The sequence below is a fragment of the Theropithecus gelada genome, chromosome 9, assembly GCF_003255815.1.
Source record: "Theropithecus gelada isolate Dixy chromosome 9, Tgel_1.0, whole genome shotgun sequence".
Taxonomy (NCBI): Eukaryota; Metazoa; Chordata; class Mammalia; order Primates; family Cercopithecidae; genus Theropithecus; species Theropithecus gelada.
Window position 1 is genome coordinate 110,241,789 of NC_037677.1, and position 21,156 is coordinate 110,262,944.

Consider the following 21,156-nt stretch of genomic DNA (forward strand, 5'->3'; position numbering starts at 1 on the left):
AAACCAGGAAAGAGATTTTGTGCGGAGTTTTCCTTTCCTAAGCAGGCCCATTACCTGCAAATTTCATAGCATGGAAACCTAGCAAACTAGGGAATAAGTAGAGAACAGGATGTGGATGCCGGTTGGGGAGAACATTCTGGCTCTCCTTGGGAGTGAGGAAGTCTCCAATGCCTCCTGACCCTCCTGGGCCTGTCTGCTTCAGAAATTGGGCATCAGGAGTGAGAAATGCATGTCAGAGGAGTACAAAGACTCCTCAAAGGCACCCAGGGAGGGTCTCCAGGGCCCTGATTTCCCTCTCCTCTCCCTGAAGTGCATCAGTCCTGGCAGGTTCTGAGTAGCCTCTCCCAACAGATCTTAGCCCTCCTCAGAAGGTGGATGGCACAGGAATGCATGAAGCACCAAGAGGAATCCTTCCTGCAACTTGAGGCCAGAGGCAATATCATTGGCAAATCTTAAACATGCACAACCATAAACCTGGAGGACATCTTTGTCATTCGAACCTCAAGTTCAAATCCCAGCACTCCCTTTCTCACTATAGCTGTGTGATCTTGGGCAAGATATTTAACTTCTCTGCATTTCACTGTAATTTCTCTGTAAAATAAGGATAAACTAATGATATGGGCTGACTGTGAGATAATCCATAAAACAATGCTTAGAGTGCAGCAAAAAATAATAAATGGTGGTTATGATTAGATTTGCGTAACTGTGCTTAAGGGCTGTGCAGGAACTCTCAGACTGGGTTTCAAAATAAGACTTGGGTTTAGGATTTCTCACTTCTAGAGATTTCACTGAGCCAACAGGAGCTTGGAGGTCACTGCCTTGAGGGCCTGAGAGAAGAAGGGCCCCCGAGAAAGAGGCCAGGTCTCCTTACCTCGCTCTGTAATTTGTGAGCTTTCTTGGCACAGCTCAGCCTCAGGTCTTCTGCCAAGGAAGTGTACTGGGGCAGTGGATGTTTGTAGTCCTGGTCGCTGGCCAGGGTCTGAGCCTTCTTGGCATGCACCAGGGCAGCCATGTCCAACGGCAGATGGAACTGCGCCTTTGAGTGTTCAAAGCCTTTCTTGTAATTCACCTAGAGGGGTAGACAGAGCAACAGCGGCTATTTCAAAGCCACTATTTGCAACGGGACCATCAGGGAGGGCAACTGCAATGCAATTGTCCGGAGGTAAGCCCAGGGGAAGTTCTTGGCAGGGGCAGTGCTCCTTTCTTGCAGAGACTGGCCTAATAAGCAGGACTTGTCTCTAGGCCCTGACACTTACTACCCCCAGCTCCTGGAGGTCATTGATCTGGATGAAGACAGCCCACGGTTCCCTCATTTGGGGAACATACAAAAGTTCAAGTAACAGTAAATAATGTCAGTGATTCCCTTGCTCAAATTTTAGATCTTTCTATTTTTCAGAGGCAAGAAGATGCATCGCTCCCTGCCCACCATATTTTCTCCCATCATCCACTCAAGTTCAGGCATGAGGGATTCTCCTCTCACACTAGCTTAGGAAGAGCTTCTTCAAAGCATTCAGTGATTTTCCTCATCAATGTGGGAGCCGGGAACAGTGGGGAGATGCTTGGAGAGTCAGTCCTCAGGGATAGGCGTTCCCAAAAACCCAACACACATTCTGGGAGAGGGAGGGGAAGACCCATTCCAAACCATAGGTTCCACTATAGTCCTTGGAGGAGCTGTGTTTAAAGGTCTGGGAAACTCACTCTGGAAATAATCAGATGCAGAATCACCATCTCTTCCTCATCCTCCTTTTTCCTTCCATTGTCTTTCATTGCTCTGGCCACCCCTCCCTGACCTCCTACCCCCACTTCCATTCATTCTGTCCTCACCCCTAGCATAATGCCAAGGACAATTCATATCCAACCTCATATTCTTAGGTCAGCAACTCAGGATGGAAAGGAAAAAAAAGTTATGAATGGGGAAACTGAGGCAGAATGCAAAATGGTAGAGAACATGTGAAGTTGTGGAAAGACCATGAGAGGTAGAGCTGGCTCCACGGCTTGGCTCTGCCCCTATCTAGCTGACCTTGGACAAGAGACTGAATCACTCAGAGTTTCTACTTCCCTATGAGAAAATAAGGAAGAGTAACAAGATGGAGTTCCTAGAGATAGTCTGACAGTTAACTGAGACACTGTGTATAAAAGCACTTAGCCCTCTGTAACATGCTGGATACAGATTTCATCACCAATGTTAGCCAACTCACATATGTGCAAGGAGACAGCGCCTATCACACATTTGCCAGTCTCCAGAGGGTCATAACCCACAATGACAGGGTCATTGGAAACTCAGACGCCTACAGGGGACAGGTCGGTAGCATAAAGGAGTAAAGCAGGAAGTGAAGAGGAGGGTGGCTGCCTGGCCTACTGCACGGATCCCTTCTAAATGGAGCTGTTGGTCAGGAAGCCACTTCAACCAACTGTAGCCTTAAGGAATCCAGGTCCAGCTTCTGGCCAGAGGCCTAACACTTTTATATAAAATTTTCCATTTTTTAAAATTTGCAATTAATCCACTCCGCAGACCAAATGAAACGCCCCTGGAGGCCAAACCCAGCCCAGGGTCAAATCCAGACGAGTGGCCAGTGACCACTGGTCAAAATCATAGAATGCCCAGCCCAGAAGGGAACTAAGGGGTCAACCAGTCCGGCACCTCATTTTTACAGAGGAGGAAGCTGTAGCCTGGAGGGACAAGTGATTTAACAATGTCACATAGCAAATTAGTAACAGAACCAATACCCACATCCAGAAGGACAAATGAGGTTAGGTTGCTGTGCAGTGAGCACTGTCAGGTGGGGGGCCCACAGCCGCTGATGCCTCTCCCCCCACTTACATCACTCTGCAGTGAGGTCGCATACACTGAATGTGCAAGGCTGATATCATCTTCCAAGCTCCGGGAACCAAGCATCTGTCCTTTCATTTTCTCAAATGCCTCTTTGTATTTGTACTAAAGGGAAAGAGAGCGGGAGAGAGGAACAGCTCAGGGATAAGGGACACAGAATGGAAGAGGTGGGCATTGGGTGAAATGTTTTGTTCTTTTGACAGTGACTGGGTGAGTTAAAAGAAAATGCGCGGGAGTCGTCAAAAGGGCTATTCTTTCATATGCAAGACTCCCAATGACTAAAGGGCTCGGCTGTGAAATGGCAGGACGCATTAGCACGTGGGCGGCCCCGAGCTGGAGGAAGGTGGGTGCATTGTTAGCCATCTCTTCACGTGGACTCTCTTTATGAACACCTTGGTGAAGGGTGCATTTCATCTGCCCAGGGTCTATGTTTACAGTCCAGCATTTGGCTTTGTATCCCAAGCTGGGGAATTTTTTGTTGCAAGATATGTTCTTTCTCATTGGTCATTCCCTGATTGCCCTGACACAGTCAGTTCAGGGAGGACAGGGAATTATCTACAGGCAAAAGAAGGCAGGGGTTAGGGGCAAAAGGAGTGAAAACCGGTTAGTGTTGAACATTGTCACAGGAATGGGGTGAATGCTTACATCACTTATGATTTCACCAGAAGCCTTTGCTGCTTGGAATGGAAGGGCATCCAACCTCAGTTTATAGCCACCGTCTCGAAGTTTGCTCCAGGATTCCTTATAACGCGTCTGTCGGGAAGATGTGCACAGGGAAAGACCTTTAAGCGACCTGGTGGTTTCCTAAACTCTGGCTTACCAAACTGGGAATCTGGTTGGTGGTGGGTCCCCTCCCTCCCTGGCCAGTTGGAATTAGAGATCATGGTGGCTTAGCTAAACCCACATGAGTTGGATCCTGCCTCGTGCCCACCATTGGAGGTGGGCAGGGGATGCGGTTGAGTGGGGACAGGTTGAGGCATAGAGGGGAGGGGAAGCAAAGGCTTTAGAGTCAAACAGACACAGATTTTTCTAAGCAGCAATTTGATTGGAAGAAGGAGGCACAAGATTGCATATGCATAGTGCTTTATGTCAGATAAAGAAAAGTCAGACATCTCTATCAAAGAACAGAAATTGTGGGCAGGGGGGCTGACAGATTGTGGAGAGGAGGAGTTAAGCCCCCGGTCTTCCCTTGGTATAGCCACTGGATATACTCAGCTATATTCTGATGTTCCCACTTTCCAGCTCCTCCAAACCAATGCTCTTTGAACTAGGCAGAGAATTTTCCCAGATCATTCTTTCAAATGAGCGGGACTCTTCTGCAGGACCAGCTATGTGGTGTGCAGGGCCCAATGCAGATGAAAATGTGGAGTCCCTTGTTCAAAAATGTCACATATTTCAAGGTGGTGATGGCAGAACATGAAACTAGCTCAGGGGCTTCTGAGCACAGGGCATTGTGTGCCTGCCCATGACTAGCCCTGCTCTCCTGTCATTAAAACGCGGGCCTCTTGGGTCAGACTCACCTCACTGATATTCATGGCATTCAGCTTGGCCAGCAGGACTTCAGGGAGGTCAGCAGTTGGCGTGTAATGATGCTTTATGTTTTCTCCTTGTTCCCTGTATAATCTCTGTGGATGGAGGGAGGTTTTGCATGAAACCTAGAGCCCATTCCACGCAGCCACAAGCCAGGTGACGCTCCAAGAGACCAAGCTGCAGTAGCTGCCACCTCCTCATAAAGACATGATCTCGGGCACCCTGCCTCCACCCAGATTTTATAGTTAGCATGGTGGCATGCGTGTCATTTCCAAGCTCTGCTTCCTAGCTCAGAACATGACAAGCTGAAGCATTCCCCTCAGTGAATGCCCCACTCACAGTAAACTGCTACGATGGGTGTCAAATGAGAAAACGAGGTTTACTTAACACCTAGTAATAATTTGTTGATTAACTATCAGCTATGAGAGGGCATCAAGATACAGAAGGTGAGAAAGAAGATGGCTCTTGTACAGGTGAGGTTTTCTCCTCCCTATCTCAATCCTCCTCCGATCCTCCATCTCAAATATTCTTCCCCTAAGACATGACTCCTGGGTGGGTCTGGGACTCCGTTCTCCCAGAGCTCTGACCCAAGCTTCAGATGTCCTGGTAGTTAATAATGACACACGCAGTTGGCATCGGCCACCAGAGAAAGTTTCCAAACAGGGCTTTTCCATCCCAAATCTTATCAGATGTGTCCAAGTTTCTACGTATCACAGCAGTGCCCCCTAGAGTTGGCTAGGGTAAGGAAGAAACAGGTATTGTTTTTCTTCATACAGAAGTTCTTGTTTGACCATCTGTGTTTCTCAGAAATCAGTTTGATTCTGATGGGCTGATTATGAAGAAGTTATAAATTCCTAAATCCATAAGCTTGTAAATCATCCCATCCCAGATTCTGACAGGCACTCAGGCTGTTTCAGAATGCCTGTCAAATAAAGCGGAGCCAGAATCATTTGCTCAATTGGGAAACAAGGAAGAGAATTTTGAAACCTATACCCTCAAGGTTTGTAAATTTTCCTCATGGAAAGTTGAATGGTTTAAAGGTATTTAAAAGCCAGATTTGCCCTGCACAAAGATCCATGGGTTTCTCTTAGTAGAATCAGCCAAACAGGGTTAATCTACATCATAAAGTGATTTTTTTCAGGACCTCATCGTTCACTTTAGTCTCCAGCCGACCCTGCAACCCTGCACCCCAGCCAACCTTTCCCACAGAGGGAAAAGGGTCAAATCTTGGTTTCACATCCTAAAGGAGTATGGGGAAATGGCTTGAAAGTTAGTCTAATGTATATAAATCAGACCCAAATCATGTTCAAAGTCTCTGGAAAATTCATAGAGCAACAATTGCTGGCCTTGGGTCCTAAAGAGCTCTAAGCACAGCGTCAGGATTCCAGTTACCAAGAATTTCACCCAGTTCTGAAAACAACACTTTCAGAGCAAAGGAGAAGGGAAAACGGCCTCACCACGAATAAATTGGTGAGACATGCAAATGGGAAGGAGGGCGAGCATCTTGGGGCAGTGGGGTGGTGGAGCCCCACTTGGCATTCTAAGTGCAGTAACACTCCCATTTGCATCCTAATGAGGAAGCACCCCCGCTAAGGGAGCCTCTGCAAAGGACAGGGAGCGCCTTCATCCTTAGGACAACAGAAGGAGAAAACCCAAGAACCCCTCCGCTTCAATCGCAGTGTTGAAAGAAGAGCCCACTCTTAGAGTCATAATGTATATACATTATCACTTACATCCACTGCTTGGGTATAACTAATTCTGGCCTGGACCATCTCCGGAGTGTCTTTAATACTGGTAAACTTCAAAGCATCTGGATGCTGACGGTACTTCTTCTGTTGAGCAGAAAAAGATCAAAGCTGTGAATTTTGTGCTGCTCTTTCATGCCATTTGAAAGAGAAAATCATAGGTTGCTTGAGATTAGAGTGAATTTGTGAACATAATTATTATTCTGCTTCCTCCATCTTTATATCCTAGGTGCCTTCAGGTTAATATTTGTTTCAATTTAAGAATAACCTCATGTCAATTAACATTAAAGTATTTCTACCTGGTGCAAAGAAAACATCTCCAAATTAGATTATACTAGTAAAAGACTGTAGGATACACACTTAGAAAAGGATTCTTTTTATAGGCTTCAAATACTTTGTCTCAGTTGTTTACATATCTTAGTTTGGGTCTTCTAAGCAAGAAAGAGCATTCAGAGCTACATTTATCCATTTAAGCTTTCTATTTTCCTTCCACAAAAAAACACCGGCAGACATTATCGCAGTCAAAACCCTCACATTTAGCAGCCCGCGAGTGTATGCCGTCCAGTCACGTTAGAGCCTAGTTCAGTTAACATAGGAAATAATTCTTCAAAATATTACAGTAACAAGAAAAAGGATGCCATTATTGAAAGGAGTCGTCACATAGTTTGAAGGACACTGAAGCAAAAAAACAAACAAAAAAAATCACAAAAATGCTGGCAAAGACCTAGATACCCAATTTTGAAGTATTCTGAAAATCTGTTTAAATTAATTTCTTTTTTAAAAATCAAAGTACTTTTCTAGGAGACTGAAACCATTATGACTTTAATGAGATCACAGAGTTTATGCTTTCCAAAACAGAATAATTGTCTTAAACACACTCTCCTTTATCTGGTTGGATTTTTGTATATTGGGTTGTCTTAAGACGACACAGATCAATAGACAGCTAAATCGAGCTCACCACCTGTTTCTGTAAATAAAGTTTTATTGGAACATGGCCACGCTTATTCACTTACATGTTGCCTACGGCCATTTTCCAGCTAGTTGTGACAGAGGCCATATGACCTACAAAGCCAAAACTGTTTACTATCTGGTCCTTCACAGAAAAGGCTTTCTGACTTCTGCTTTGGAGCGTAGGTGTGCGTGAGAATGTGTGGCTCTTTCAACAGTGCCAGGCATTCTCTCTGGAAGTTAAGGAGGTGGCCCAGGCTGGACGCAGTGGCTCATGCCTGTAATCCCAGCACTTTAGGAGGCTGAGGAGGGTGAATCACCTGAAATCAGGAGTTCAAGACCAGCCTGGGCAACATGGTGAAACCCCATCTCTACTAAAAATATAAGAATTAGCTGGGTGTGGTGGTGGGCGCCTGTAATCTCAGCTACTCAAGAGGCTGAGGCAGGAGAATCGCTTGAACCCGGGAGGCGGAGGTTGCAGTGAGCCAAGGTCGCTCCACTGCACTCCAGCTTGGTTAACAGAACAAGACTCGTCTCAAAAAAAAAAAAAAAAAGAAGAAGAAGAACAAGGTGGCCCAATTCGACACTAACTTGTAAATGTGACAGCCTGACATAAGATGGGGGGGAAAGTTGCTGAAAGATATCTTGCTTTACTTATTAAAGTTTGAGGACTAGCATGCGACAAGCCCATCAAAGAGGATAAGCAAATTTGTTGAGAAAGTATGCACAATGAGGCGACTAACTAACAGCTGTGGGATACATGGTCCCCTGAAGATCCCTTGGCTGCCAGATTTGGACACATGAAGGAAATCATCTTGAAGTCTAAATTATGCAAATATGGTCTTTAGTCTTCATTTCCTTTTGTGAGTGAGCCCAATATTGAGAGTTTGGGATCATGAATCTTCAAACCTAAATGTTTATTCCTACAAGTTCTTCACATTCATCCTCCCAGAGGGCCTCTCCTGAACTAGAATGAACAAATTAGAGCAGTGCTATTCCCATGGAGTTCCCAGGGTCTTCTGAGCCTTGAGTGTTGACCAAGGTCCCTAAAAATCAGGCCAATCAGCATAAGGCCACTTTTTGAAGTCAACTCTACAGTGTGCCAGGTAGTGAGAATGACGTTCCATGGGAAAATACTAATGCTGGACGGGTGTGTTTGAAAAACCAACAAAGGTGTCTTTCTATTTTAACTATAGGTTCAGAAAGAAAGCCTTCTCCTCAAAAAATAAAAATAAAATAATAATAATAATAATAATAATCCAGGAGGCTCATTGCCAAAGCTAACATCCTGTGGGACTATGGCCATTATGGTCCCCTTCCCTCCCAGAAAAGTCTAGAAAGACCAGGTTACTCTGAATTCAGACAACTAGGCAAATGCTCACTTGTCTTCTGATCAAGTCTCCCCACAAGCAAACATAAAGAGCATGGGTGTGAATGGTCTGATGGTGTCCAGCCTCCTGGGAGCTTCATCCTGTGCCGCTCCAACAGGGACAATTCTGCTCCCTGGGGGGCATTCAGCAATATCTTGATCCATTTTTGGTTGCCACAGAGGGCACTACTGGCATCCTTGTAGGACGTCCTGCTAAACATCTTGCAGGGCACAGGATAACCCCACAACAAAGAAAAATCAAAATGTCAATAGCGCCGAGGTTGAAAAACTCAGAAAGAGCTGCTCAATGACACCATCATGAAATATGAAGAAACAACTTTTTGCAAGCAGTGATGCTGTAGGTTCCAGTCAAGGTGGCTATAAGTAGGCAGAACTGAGTAAACTGAAGTGAGACCCTCCCTCAAGAAAGAACCATGTCACATGGTGACCACCACGTGAATATTCAAAAACTGTTGACTCTGTGGCAGAAAGGGAGAGAAAGAAAATGTGCCTAAAGTCACCGAAGGGCTTTTTGGGTGCAATAAATGTATCTTTTCATCATCTCTCCTGTGTTGCTTCATTAAAAAGGTAAGTTGGTGGGTAGCAATTGAGCTCTGTTTGATTGTCATTATTATTCATAATATCATTTGTCACCCACTTTGTTTTTGCCAGGGCCCCTACTGGTGTGTGTTTCGTATGTGGTTTCCCTCTAATTACCAGCCCTAGTCTGGGTTTTGAGGTCTTTCATGTGGCTTTGCCTTTTTCTTTGCCTTTTGAGTGGAAATTATTTTAATTTTATACAGAGACGCCACACGCCTAATGCAGCCAGGCCCGTTACAGGCTGTCAGGAAATCTCACCTCACTAATGAGTTCTCCTGCCTTCTTCGCCTGCTCCACATTTAATGACCCGGTGGCGACCCAGCCCGTGCCTTTCATCCACTTCACATCTGCCCTGTATTGGTTCTGACAAAGGAGAAAGAAAGAAAAAAAAAAAGCAGGCCATTGTTGGTGCACAGACATTTAAAGGGCTATTAGCGGCTCCCGACGCAGCCTTGGTGCCAGCTGAGTCAAATTAGATGCCACTTTTGTCTTACGCATTTCTGCACAGTCACAGGTAGGGCTCCCAAAAGTCAATTAATTTCCCCTTTAATTGGAGGCATCCCTTGGGACAGTGGCTTTAGGCCCCACCCAACACTACTGGGGGTGGCGCAGGAGGGGCCAAACCAACCTTGCCCCTCATTACGGACGAGTCTACTCGGAAAGAAGCACGTCCTCATTGTCTGCATTACCAGTTTTCTTGTTTAAAATGACACATGGGGGACAAGAAAATGAGAATTCACAACAGAACCCAGGTGGGCGCTATTTGAGGGAATTTCACAAGACAGCGGAGGCTTCCCACAGTGCCAATTCCTTCCTGGCCACCTCGGTGGGGGGGGGCAGGGCGTATTTCTTCTCATTTCTTTAGTTTCCATTGAATGAGTAGTTTTAATGGAAAGTCATTTAAATGGACACTTCTCTAAAACTAGTATATCATCATCTATCATGAAACAGCTCTACCAGGAAGGGTGTGTCTACACACACACACACACATACACATACACACACACTTCCTGTGTAATAGTCTGACTGCAGCTGACCTGCCTTCTCAGTTCACCCCCATTCTTGTGCAAGAGTCACCTGAAGACAGAAAGCAGAACTGGGAGGCGAGGATCAGGAGGACGGGGAAAGGGTTATTGAAGATTAGCGACCTACCCATTCCAAAAATGGGAACTACCAAAGTTGGGGTGAGTTATCAGCGACGCTCTCCCCTAGCAGGCCACTGCTAGGAGTGACACAAAGATACTTCCCCCGGCAATAAAAAGAAACCTGGAAAACATATGTAGGCCAGAATTCCAAGAAGGAAAAAGTAACTCTATGATTTCTTCTGTTTGTTAGTACAGAATCTAAAATCAGCCTAGTTTGAATAAAAGTTAAACCACTAACAAAGTAAAGTGTTGCCACTTAGGGATCCAGAAACAGGTGTCCCATAGCATAAATAGTTGCGTTGAACGGCTTAGGGAAACACTTGCACTAGCACACACACAACACACACATACACACACATGTGCACACACTCACACAGAGCTTACATCACTCTGTAAGCCATAAGCCTTCTTGGCCCATTCCACCTTCATGTCTGTGGGCAAAGCCGTGAAGTGATGTGCCGCCGTCTTGTAGCCTATGTCTGTGGCTAAATGCTGAGCTTTGCGGGCATGCACAAGGTGGACCATGTCCAGGGAGACGTGGCATTGGGATTTGGTGTCCTCGAATCCCTTCTTGTACTCCAGTTCACTCTGCAGCTTGGACATTTGCAGTGAGTGGCTCATTTGTGAATCACCCTGTACACCTTTTGCCCCAATGAGCTTCCCTCTGGATCTCTCATAATCCTCCTTGTACTTCACCTAAATAGGAACAGAGCAGGGATACATTAGACTCTCCTAAAGGAATTGTTAGGCTTCAGACTCCATGTATGAGAGCTAAGACAAAGCCATTGGACAGAATCCTATTAGAACTAGAGTCAAATGAAAGTTTGCCTTTTTTGAACATCTGATATATTTTCTTTCATCAGTGAAAGAAAATATTATTACCCATTATTTCCCTTTTCACCTCAGCTGCCAGAAAGCTCAGAGTTATAAATGAAAGTAGCCATGAAATGAAAAACATACAGAATAGCCAAACTACAATTGCTGCTTATGAAAGGAACTCAAATTAAAAGATAACTGGAGTACATATATATTTGGGGAAGTATGAGGGGCAAAAAGGAGCACATGGTTTGAAAACCAACACTAGGTCGAGAGTAGCAAGGACCCGAAGCAAGAATAAATATGAAAAAGTTGTGAAAACTGTCAGAAGGCACCAGTGTGGGGCATGATTTTCAACATTATCATTGCTTCAGTCAGTGGTAGATTCATGTTCTACTCTCAGCTCTGGCAACAACAACAGTATCAATATCTGCCACCCCTTATCGAACCCATGGTAGAACCAAGCACGGGACAAGCCTGTGTAACGGAAGTGCATCCACAGACCAGTGCTGATTTGTGAAATGTTACCAACTAAGAATAAGACAAAGGGCTTATGTCAGAATGTAAACCAACCACATCACCAAGCCAGTTGTTTTTGGTTTAGCTGATCTTTTTTGGAAGCAAGACTTTCTCGATGAAGGAAGCAGAGTTTGACTTAAATCCTGGCTCAAGCTCCTTTTCTCACATCCGACTCCTAACAGATTGCATTAGTCTATACAATACTTCATGTACATCAATTCATTCCATTTCCTTGTCATTATTTTGCAATTACCAATTTACCAGCAAGTTAACTGAGATTTTTAAAGCTTAAACAACCTTCCTGAAGTAACAACGCTAATGGATGACAGAGGTGGGATTTCATAGAAGGTCTATCTGACACCAGAGCCTGTATTAACCATTAACAGACCACAATGTCCTTAGAAAGTCATGGAATGTCTCTGGGCATCAATTTATCTGTAAAGTGAGAAATCTGGATTCTTACTCCTGCTACTACTACAAATAGTATGTCATCACTTACTGAAAATCAATGTGTGGCAAGCAGTTATTAAATAGACAGGCACAGATGTGATGATCTCATTGCAAGGTTATGGCTATTATCTCCATTTTACAGATAAGAATTCTGAGGTTCAGAGAGATTAAGAACCTGCCCAGACACTCAAGAGAATCTCCCAGGTATAAAAACACAGGATTCTGCAGTCTCTTTTACAAGTTGGGGACAGACTCACCTCACTAGCCAGGTCCCTCTTGGCTTTCGCTGCCAGGAAGGTCAAGGAGTCAAGACGTAGCTCAAACCCTTTTGCCTTCTGGTTTTCCCAGCTGCTCTTGTACAGTTTCTAAGGGGATTTAGGAGAGAAGGTGAGGGGGTTTTCATGTGAAAGCATTCTCATGTGAAAGCATTTCTCTAGACTCTAATGACCATTCTAGGAAAGCAATATTGATTATTACATTCTTCTCTGAGAGTCACAGAAATCATGTCATCTGAATACAGCCAGGCCTTCTTCCTGCCTTAAGGCCTCTTAACACATAGGGCTTCAATTAAAAAAAAAAAGCAGAAATTAAACTCCAGAAGCCTTAACAAATACTAGGAGTTTTCGTGGAAGCCTCAAAAACATGCCAAAGGTAGGATAGCATAGCACGACACAGTGACGTTTCTGAAAAGTCTATTCTCCATCTCCATCCATGCACCCCATCCGGCCAGCAGCGGCTCCAGCTGCACCTCTTTCTCTTTCCTCCCACCTTCCCCCAGCCTCTAGTCCACCTGGGTCTTTTCCTTGCACCTCCTGTTCTCTCTCCTGCTCTTATCTCCAAATTTCAAGATCTTTCTTCTGGAAGTCTCCTTTCCCTTTCTGCATGTGAATCAATTTAACCTCTGCTTCTCCTCCCAATTCTCCTCCCCATCTATTTCTCAGATGAGGAACCCAAAGACCTGGGAGCTAAGCAGGGACAGCAAAGAAAACACCTTCCCCAGAAGATACAGACAGGAGGAAAGTTGGAACTATGGATACTTTCATGACTAACAGCTACCACTGTGCACTTGCCTCTGAGTGCTTGATGTGTAGAGACTCACTAAAACCTCATGACAACCGGATGGGACTAATGTTGGCATCATTTTACCAATGGGACACCTGAGAACGAAGAATTTGCCCAAGGTCACACACCTAGTAAGTGGCAACCAAGGATCAAACCCAGACCATTTGGAGCGAATGACTGAGCTCTTACTCCCCTCTACCACGATTATGCTGTTTCAACTCTGGCACCTAGAATAACCCCTACATCCAACCCCAGGATACATTCAGTGGCTAGAGTCCTCCACTAGCCCATTCCTGTGAAAGTTGTCCTCCTCTCCCCCTGAAACACTGATCAGGAGCCAGATCTGCTGGGTGAGCTGTTTTTACAACAAACAGATGTATGTAACCTCAGTTGACGCAGACACTATGCCATGGCTGGTGGGCTTGGTTTACCAGGTGGCTATACACAAAGGAGAGCAGAGTTCATGCTGCCCACTCCCTCTCTCTGTACCTCACTGAGATTTGCAGCATTGGCTCGGGCCCGCAGGAAGAGAGGCTCGTCTTTGCTGATGGTATACTGATGGACAGACTGCTCATTTCCTGCCTTGTAGGCCACCTGTTGAGAGAGAGCACTGAGTCAGGAACAGGTGGCAGGGGCGAGGTGGGCAGGGTGGCATCCCTCATGGTGTCTCTGTCTGGTTGGCACTTCTCTGACTTGCACAGAAAGTCCATTACAAAACCCACCAGATCAGACTCTGAGTGACAGAATACAGTCAAGGAGAGATGATGAGAGAAGGAGAAGCAGTGGGGAGGAGCTGGGAGAAAAATGTGGCAGGGAGCCAACCTGAAAACCCCTCCAAGGTTTCTCTTTTCACACCTTACCTTTGGGATGGTATCAACCTCCGCAAATGTTGGTATTTACACTGTCTGTGGCCATAAAAATACCCCACCACGGGGTTCAGAGTAGTACAGACTCCCCAGGTGGGAAAAATAAGAAGCATACTCTGCCTCCTTCCCCTCCATAATCAACCTTAATCCATTCATGGGTACTGACACCAGGAAAGTGAGCATGCGTGGACATCTCCTCCATGGCAAACTTATCATTCTTCTTTTTCTCTCCTTGCTTCCCCTCCAGCCCCAACTTGAGTTTCCAAACAGTGGCTTTCTGCTGACTCTGAGTTATGCTGATAGTATCCTTTCTGGCAAGTATATCTCACCTGGACCTTTAGGAAGGAACGCTAGGAAGGTCCCGGACAGACTGTGGCAACTATGGTCCTGCTTGGTGTAGAGAACTAATTTGTAAAAAATGTGTGTGGTGCTTCTTTGTTCTGGCCCCATAAATAAGCTTATGTGGGTGTGACCTGCTCACACCCCAAACACAAATGTTGTCCTCCTCCAAGATAATTCTCTCCAGGCTCCAGAATTAGAGAGTCTTTGACGAGAGATAGGAGACAGAAGAAAAAGGGAACTAGAGAATACTGGAAGCTGAAAAGGAATAAAGTCAGCCCTGCATCTATCCCTTATAAAATCGGGGGAGATGGTGGTGGATGAAGCAAGGCCCCTGGTGTCCAGTTCCAGAAACGGCCTGGAAGCCTGGGGAAAGCTGGGTCCAGCCTATTTAAAGGGAAGGCTCTTTGGTTTCTGGATCATGCCTGGGCAGCACTTGCTGTTGTCCCTGAAGGATCCCAGGCCCATGACACAGCAGCTTGGTGGAGAAAGGGCAGCCCAGGACTCACCCCACTCTGTAGCTCCTGGCTCTTCTTGGCGTGCTCCATCTGGGAGCTGTCGGTCACACTGGTGAACTTCAGCTCATCAACCCTCTGCCGGTAGTTTTTCTGTTTCCAAAGGAAAGGGACCCCACAGCATTAGGATTGGGTTGCCCCTACTGCCCTACACATGTGCACGCGTGCACACACACACACACACACACACTTTCTGTGGTCCAAGCATTCCCTTGGGAGGAATGTTCTAGTTGATCCTGCAGCTTGAACAGAACCACACAGCCCTGAGATCACCTGATCCACTGAACTTGTTTTAGTTGCTATTACTGAATGGGAAATGTAATTTTCCTCTTCAGTAACCCTGTATTTCACCGTGTGCCCTGGGGAGGTATACATTTTATAAATATAGACCTGACATAGGAGGGTGAGGTGGAGGAAACTTGGACTTTACAATGATGAAGACTGAGGTTCAAATCTTGCCTGTTCATCCTTCCAGCTTCATCACCTCCGGTACATCACTCAATCCAACCTAAGCCACCCTTGCCTGGAGTGTACGATGAGGACAACAGTAGAAGCTACTTCAGTCTAGTGTGGAGCAGAGGCTTCAACACCATGTTTTACGTGTGAGTCAGGTCCCTGGGACAGTGTCAGGACATAGCCATTGCCATGGTGTTATCATGATTGTCCAGGAAGCAGAAGCTTTAAGAAAGGAGACACAGAGCCACAGACAGAAGCCTGCGGTCAGGTGGAATTCGCCTTCACAGTTTCTGATTTTCCAGATCATTGAGGTCTTGTCCTCATAGTGTCCCCATCTCACAGCCACAAATTAATTGGTAAATTTTCAATGTGCTAATTCTGTCCCCCCTCAGGGACTTCTTGTCTTTCCTGAAGATTAGCTCCTCTGGCTTTTCCACTGAAACTGCCAAAGTTGCTGGGAAAGGTGGCCGCTGAGGACAGCGTGTGGAAGCAAAAGCTTCACATGGCAGGGAGATCAGAGATGAGCTCACAGCCTGGTTCTGGCAAAATTCCCCATGCCATCAGCAGGAGGGTTATGGCAACCAACAGAACCCAACATAGTGACTGGAACACTGGGAACTCCAACTTTTCTGCCTTTAGGGGAAAAAAAGTTCTAGAGAAAACATTCCAAAGAGACTTTTAATTTTCCTCCCTAGTTCCACTGTGTTGAATGGGAAAACTCCTTCACCACATAACTGAAGGGAGTCACATTGCTCTGCCATTGTTGGAAATTCCTGGTCATCCCAGACTATGCATTGGTCAAATCACAAGTACTTCCTGAGCAGCCAAGAATCTACTCCGTACAGAGCACAGAGGAACATAAAAAGGGTGAAGGAGATGATATCCTCCTGGCCTTGGAGGAGCTTAAAAATTAGCAGGTAATACAGGAAGTGAGATAGAAACTGACATTCCTGAATCTCAAGGACCAACTGGCTACATTCTCTCCCCTTTGCTGCACCCCTGTCCAAGATAGATGGGGCTCTGGTTGCTCCACCTGAATTTTAGTTAGTCTCCAACAAGCTAGGTAATGAAAGCCCTAAAGGGCTATGCTTTTCTCTCTATCTCATTCTACATTCTAAGCCTAAATATGTCTGTCTCAGAGGAGGGTGAGAACAGTGGGAATATAAGAGTACATTACAAGATATGCTTTTGAGATGCAATACTGTCTCATGGTCAAGAGCCAGGGCACCAGATCAAACACCCTGGGGACAGATCCCAGCTCTTCTACTTACTAAAAGTATAACTTCAATCCTGCTTTCTTCATCTGTAAAATGGGAATATTAATAGGATAATCATACCATCTAATCACATAGGACTGTGGTGACCTATACATTAACAATATGTATATAATACACCCAAAGTGGCGATTCAATAATGATTATCAGTCCATAAATGGCAGGTATTATTATCACCATTATTATCATTTGCAAGAGATATGCCGACTCAGCCTTCTTGGCCCTGAAACAAGAATCCCCTTTGAAGATTCCAAACAAAGTTCCTGAAATAGTGACACTTCCAAATGAAATGTCCTTCAGAAGTCCTCCTCTGCCTGATGCCAGAGCCAGCTTTCTATGGCGTAAAGAGAGGCAAGGGTTTAGAGCTGCAGGCACCTGGGAGCGCATCTGATCCAACCTCTTCATTTTTATTTTATTTTGTTTTGTTTTATTTTTTGAGATGGAGTCTCGATCTGTCACCCAGGCTGGAGTGCAGTGGCACAATCTCGGTTCACTGCAACCTCTGCCTCCCAGGTTCAAGCAATTCTCTTGCCTCAGCCTCCTGAGTAACTGGGATTACAGGCACATGCCACCACACCTGGCTAATTTTTTTGTGTGTCTTTAGTAGAGACGAGGTTTCACCGTGTTAGCCAGGATGGTCTCCATCTCCTCACCTCGTGATCTGCCCACCTCGGCCTCCTACATTGCTGGGATTACAGGCCAACCTCTTCATTTTTATACGAGGGAAAGAGGACCAGGAAGGTTAAATGACTTGCCTGAAATCTGCAGTGAATTTAAGGCACAGGCATAATGAGAACGGTATCCTCCAAATACTGGACTCTCTGATTCAAAAGGAATCACACACTACTCACTTAAGAAATGCTGTTTTCCCAGGTGCTGTATATTACACCTTTCTAAACCAAATTATTCTTTGGATGCAACTGCTACTCAAAGTAAATAGGTAGGCTTCTTTAATGACACCATCTCAGGAAGTTTAAGGCTGTGGAAAGTTAGCTGAGAATGCACTGCAGGTGTGAAATGAAGTACTCCCACTTTGAATCACACCCAGAATAAATCTGGGGGTAGAGAAAGGGAATTAGAGGCAAAGATCACCCTGCGTGAGTCAGGGGCTGAGGACTACTGAAGGCCAGAGGCCCAAGTGCAGGTTACCTCGCTAACCAGCTGTCCAGCCTTCTTGGCTTGTTCCAAGTTGAGACTCCCCTCTGTCAGCCACCCAACTCCCTTCATCCATGCCAGGTCAGCCTTGTACTGCAGCTACAAGAGAAAAACCACAAAGCTCTCATTGGGCACATGGATAGAGACAGGACAGAGTTGATGGGAGACTTAGGAAGATCTTGATCCTGCATTTGCCTTCCTGGAAGAACTGCTCCCTGCTCCTTTATGATCAGGCAGGTCTCCACTTGGGAGATACAGCCACTGGGCCCACTTTGTAACGAGAGTAGCATGCTCTACCTTAGTGCTGAGATACCGCAACCTTAGCAAAAAGGTGTTTCTCATATTTGTTGACCAATGGCCTTTCTTTGCCAACCTGCTAAATTTCCAGGATTTATTTATCATTTTCAACATTTTCTTCTCCTTGACTCATCCCCATCACCAATACATCTTGACTTAAGCATTAGCTGTGAGCCCTGATCCTCCACCCTCCAGTCTCCATTGTGTCAACTATATCTCTACTTCCCTATCTGTCCTTTCTGGCCCCAGTACATTTCCTGCAGTTCTTCCTAGTCTTCCAAGTTATGTAAGAGACTCATGCACAGGTTTGGAATCACTCTGAAGGCATGTCCAACTGCAAGAGATGCATGAAGAGAACTGGCAATGTGCAGGCTCACCTCGCTCTGGAGCCCATAGGCCTTCTTGGCCCACTGAGTCTTCATATCTTCGGGCAGCACAGTGTATTCATGCAGTTTCTTCCTGTAGTCCAGGTCACTGGCAAGAGCTTGGGCCTTCTTAGCATGTCTGATGTTTACCATATCCATGGGCAGGTGAAACCGGGTCTTACTCTCTTCAAAGCCTTTCTTATACTCAACCTTGAATGTACCAAAACAAGGACTGTTTTGTTAGTTGAAGCTCACCCTTTGCAGGAGTGATATGAAAATGCAGGAAAGATTTCCAGGCTTTTGGGAGCAGAAGAATCGGCACTCTGGGCACCGCCACCCTTCTGTCAGAAAGGCTTGACCCAAGTCGGCTCTGAAAGGCAGCGCCATGAGGGAGCTGAGGTTCCACACTACTTTGTTTTTGGCAGGACTGTCTCTTGCCAATGCTAAACCTTTTTACCCGGCTGCTCCAGGAGAAAACTCTATTCCCAATTCTCATAGATGCTTTAAGAGAAAGAATAAAGAAGCTTGGGCTGCAGAGCCAGACAAGCCTGAGTTCAAACCTGATCTGCCCTCTAACAGAAGGTGACCTCTGGAAAGTTATGTCACCTCTCTAAGGACTCGTTTCCCTCTGGGAGACTGTTGTGATAAGTAAATGAATAATAGCTGAAAGATGCTTAGTACAGGGACTGTCACATAGCAAACACTTGATAAATGTCAGCATGCCAATAACAACGGTGGTTTGGTGGTGACGATGATGGTGGTGATAGCGGTGGTGGTGATGGTAGTGATGATGGTGATGATGGCAGCAATGATGGTGATTGATCATTGTGACGATGACAATGGTGATGGTGAAGGTGATGGAGATAGTGGTGATGATGGTGGTGATGATGGGGAAAGATAGTGTGCTATAGTAGGAGGAGTGTGGTGCCATGTAATAAGAGTTCTAGGGTCTAATTCACTACCCCTCTACCACTACTGCTGACTACCATATGGCTTTGGGAAAGATACAACCTTTTTGACCCCCAGTTGCTCCAACTGCACATATGAAACATCAATGTATTCTGTCTAAACTGAAGCCAAATTCTCAATGCCTCTTTATGCTTCATGACTATGCACTTCATTTGGTTTGTTCTGTAGACACGTCCAAAATGGCAACCCAGATGCCAACTCTCTTCTATTCAAGCTGCGGCTCTTTAATGACTCATTGGATAATTACATCCAACTGTACCATCACAGCAGTGTAAGCTGGCCTCACAGCTTGGAGCAGGCAATCTTTTGTCTTTTTCCCTATTCAGCATCAGCAGGGAAGACTTGATTAGAAACCAGGTCTGTCTCTTCTGGCAGAATTCTCCTTCCCCAAAGCCTTTTGGTAAGTGACATTTACCAAGGTTCCTTTCCAGCCATTACAGTTGTTTACAAGCATCTTCATTCTGATTGGCTGCAGCCTGGGAGTCCCTGGCTTGCTAAATATTTGAATACCATATATGTTGTAACCACAGGACCAGGACAGTGCCACAACAAGCAGGATGCTTTGCTCCATTAGGGAGAAACTTATTATGTGCTGCTCATTCTTATAGCCCCAGGGTCTCACAGTGTCTTGCTCATAGTAGTCACTTGGCAAACATTTGTGACATGAATAAATGCAACTGAACACCTTTGTACCTTGATCAGCAGATGCTGTCACCCTTAGGGCCACCCTCCTCAATCATTTAAAGAAAACAGTATGCTTTGGCAAAATAAATAAACCAAACAAACTTCTTACATAAGCCAGGAAAGAAAAGAGTTGCAGGTAGAAGTCAATAAAAAGGTAACAGTCCCAGGTGAAGGAGGCCCAAGAAAAACTTTTAAAATAACACAACTGTAAGTGAGGGGTTGGGGGTTAGAAAAAGAGTTTACCTCACTGCTCATCTTAGCAATCTGCAGGGAGTGTAGAAGCCTAGAGTCGGCTGTACCCGTGGCTTTGCCTTTTGTCTTTTCATATTCTTCTTTATATTTAATCTTGAGAGAAAGAAGAAGGTCTACTGTGAGTGAGAGAGAAGCTTTGCCGTCTATGGGGCTCTGGTTTTAACAAGTGCAAGGGGAACAATTCTGAAAAAACACCTCCCAATCTTTCACAAATCCAGAAAAAGATTAAAGTATTGCGATGTTTACAATGTTAAGAGTCATTATTTTTTTCGGCAGGACCACTGACATTTTATTGGAACCATTTCTTATGCATTCTTGAATTAATGAGAGGAAACCTACATTGCTAGCAAGCTCCCCAGAGGCTTTGGCGGCCAGCAGAGACATGGCATCCAGCTTCATCTCAAATCCTTTCCCCTTTGTCTTCTCCCAGCCTTCTCTATACTTAACCTGACAAACAAAACCACAAGTGAATAGGAGTTGCTACTCATATTCCTGCCAAACGTCAAAGATATTTTTTTAAAGCAAAGTTGGTTTTTTCCTCTATTTACAGACCAGAGTCTCGGCTGTCGTTATCAAAATGATAACAGTAATTATTAACACAGTTAATCGATTCCTTCGTTGTAGAGCTGTGCAGGCCAGTGATAATGGAACAGGACAAAGAAAAGACCCATGTATTGCTCCTTGCTCTGTTGTTTTCTGATCATGTGACCTTGGCCAATGACCTCTTGGGGCCTCAGTCTCCTATTTGCAAAGAGCGTATCACAGTCTCTTTCTCAGGATTGCTGTGAGAATAAATTGGATAGAGTATACGTAAAGAGATCTTAAAGTGGTGAAGTGTAACATAAATGTGGGGTGTTGACACTGCCCTGGCAATAACAACTACTGTTTATTGGCCTTTTCCTAAATGATTTCTACTCATTAACCGCAAATCTTCACATTAGGCCTGTGAGGCTCAGTGAGATTAAAGAGC

At 45.2% G+C, this 21,156-nt stretch overlaps 1 protein-coding gene across 4 annotated transcripts in view; it reads right to left on the reverse strand.

Annotated features, from left to right (window-relative positions):
- Positions 1-21,156, reverse strand: part of NRAP (nebulin related anchoring protein) — a 76,118-nt gene that overhangs the window by 22,790 nt on the left and 32,172 nt on the right. For 3 of the 4 annotated variants that reach the window (XM_025397294.1, XM_025397296.1, XM_025397295.1), the window contains 14 exons: positions 20,526-20,633; positions 20,178-20,279; positions 18,294-18,491; positions 17,614-17,718; positions 14,729-14,827; positions 13,504-13,608; positions 12,210-12,317; positions 10,552-10,863; positions 9,281-9,385; positions 6,094-6,192; positions 4,351-4,455; positions 3,476-3,583; positions 2,822-2,935; positions 872-1,069 (listed from right to left, as the gene is read on the reverse strand). In XM_025397294.1, coding sequence (XP_025253079.1) covers positions 872-1,069; positions 2,822-2,935; positions 3,476-3,583; positions 4,351-4,455; positions 6,094-6,192; positions 9,281-9,385; positions 10,552-10,863; positions 12,210-12,317; positions 13,504-13,608; positions 14,729-14,827; positions 17,614-17,718; positions 18,294-18,491; positions 20,178-20,279; positions 20,526-20,633 — 1,866 coding nt within the window. The remainder of the gene's footprint in view (positions 1-871; positions 1,070-2,821; positions 2,936-3,475; positions 3,584-4,350; positions 4,456-6,093; positions 6,193-9,280; positions 9,386-10,551; positions 10,864-12,209; positions 12,318-13,503; positions 13,609-14,728; positions 14,828-17,613; positions 17,719-18,293; positions 18,492-20,177; positions 20,280-20,525; positions 20,634-21,156) is intronic. The other variant, XM_025397297.1, reaches the window with a different exon arrangement.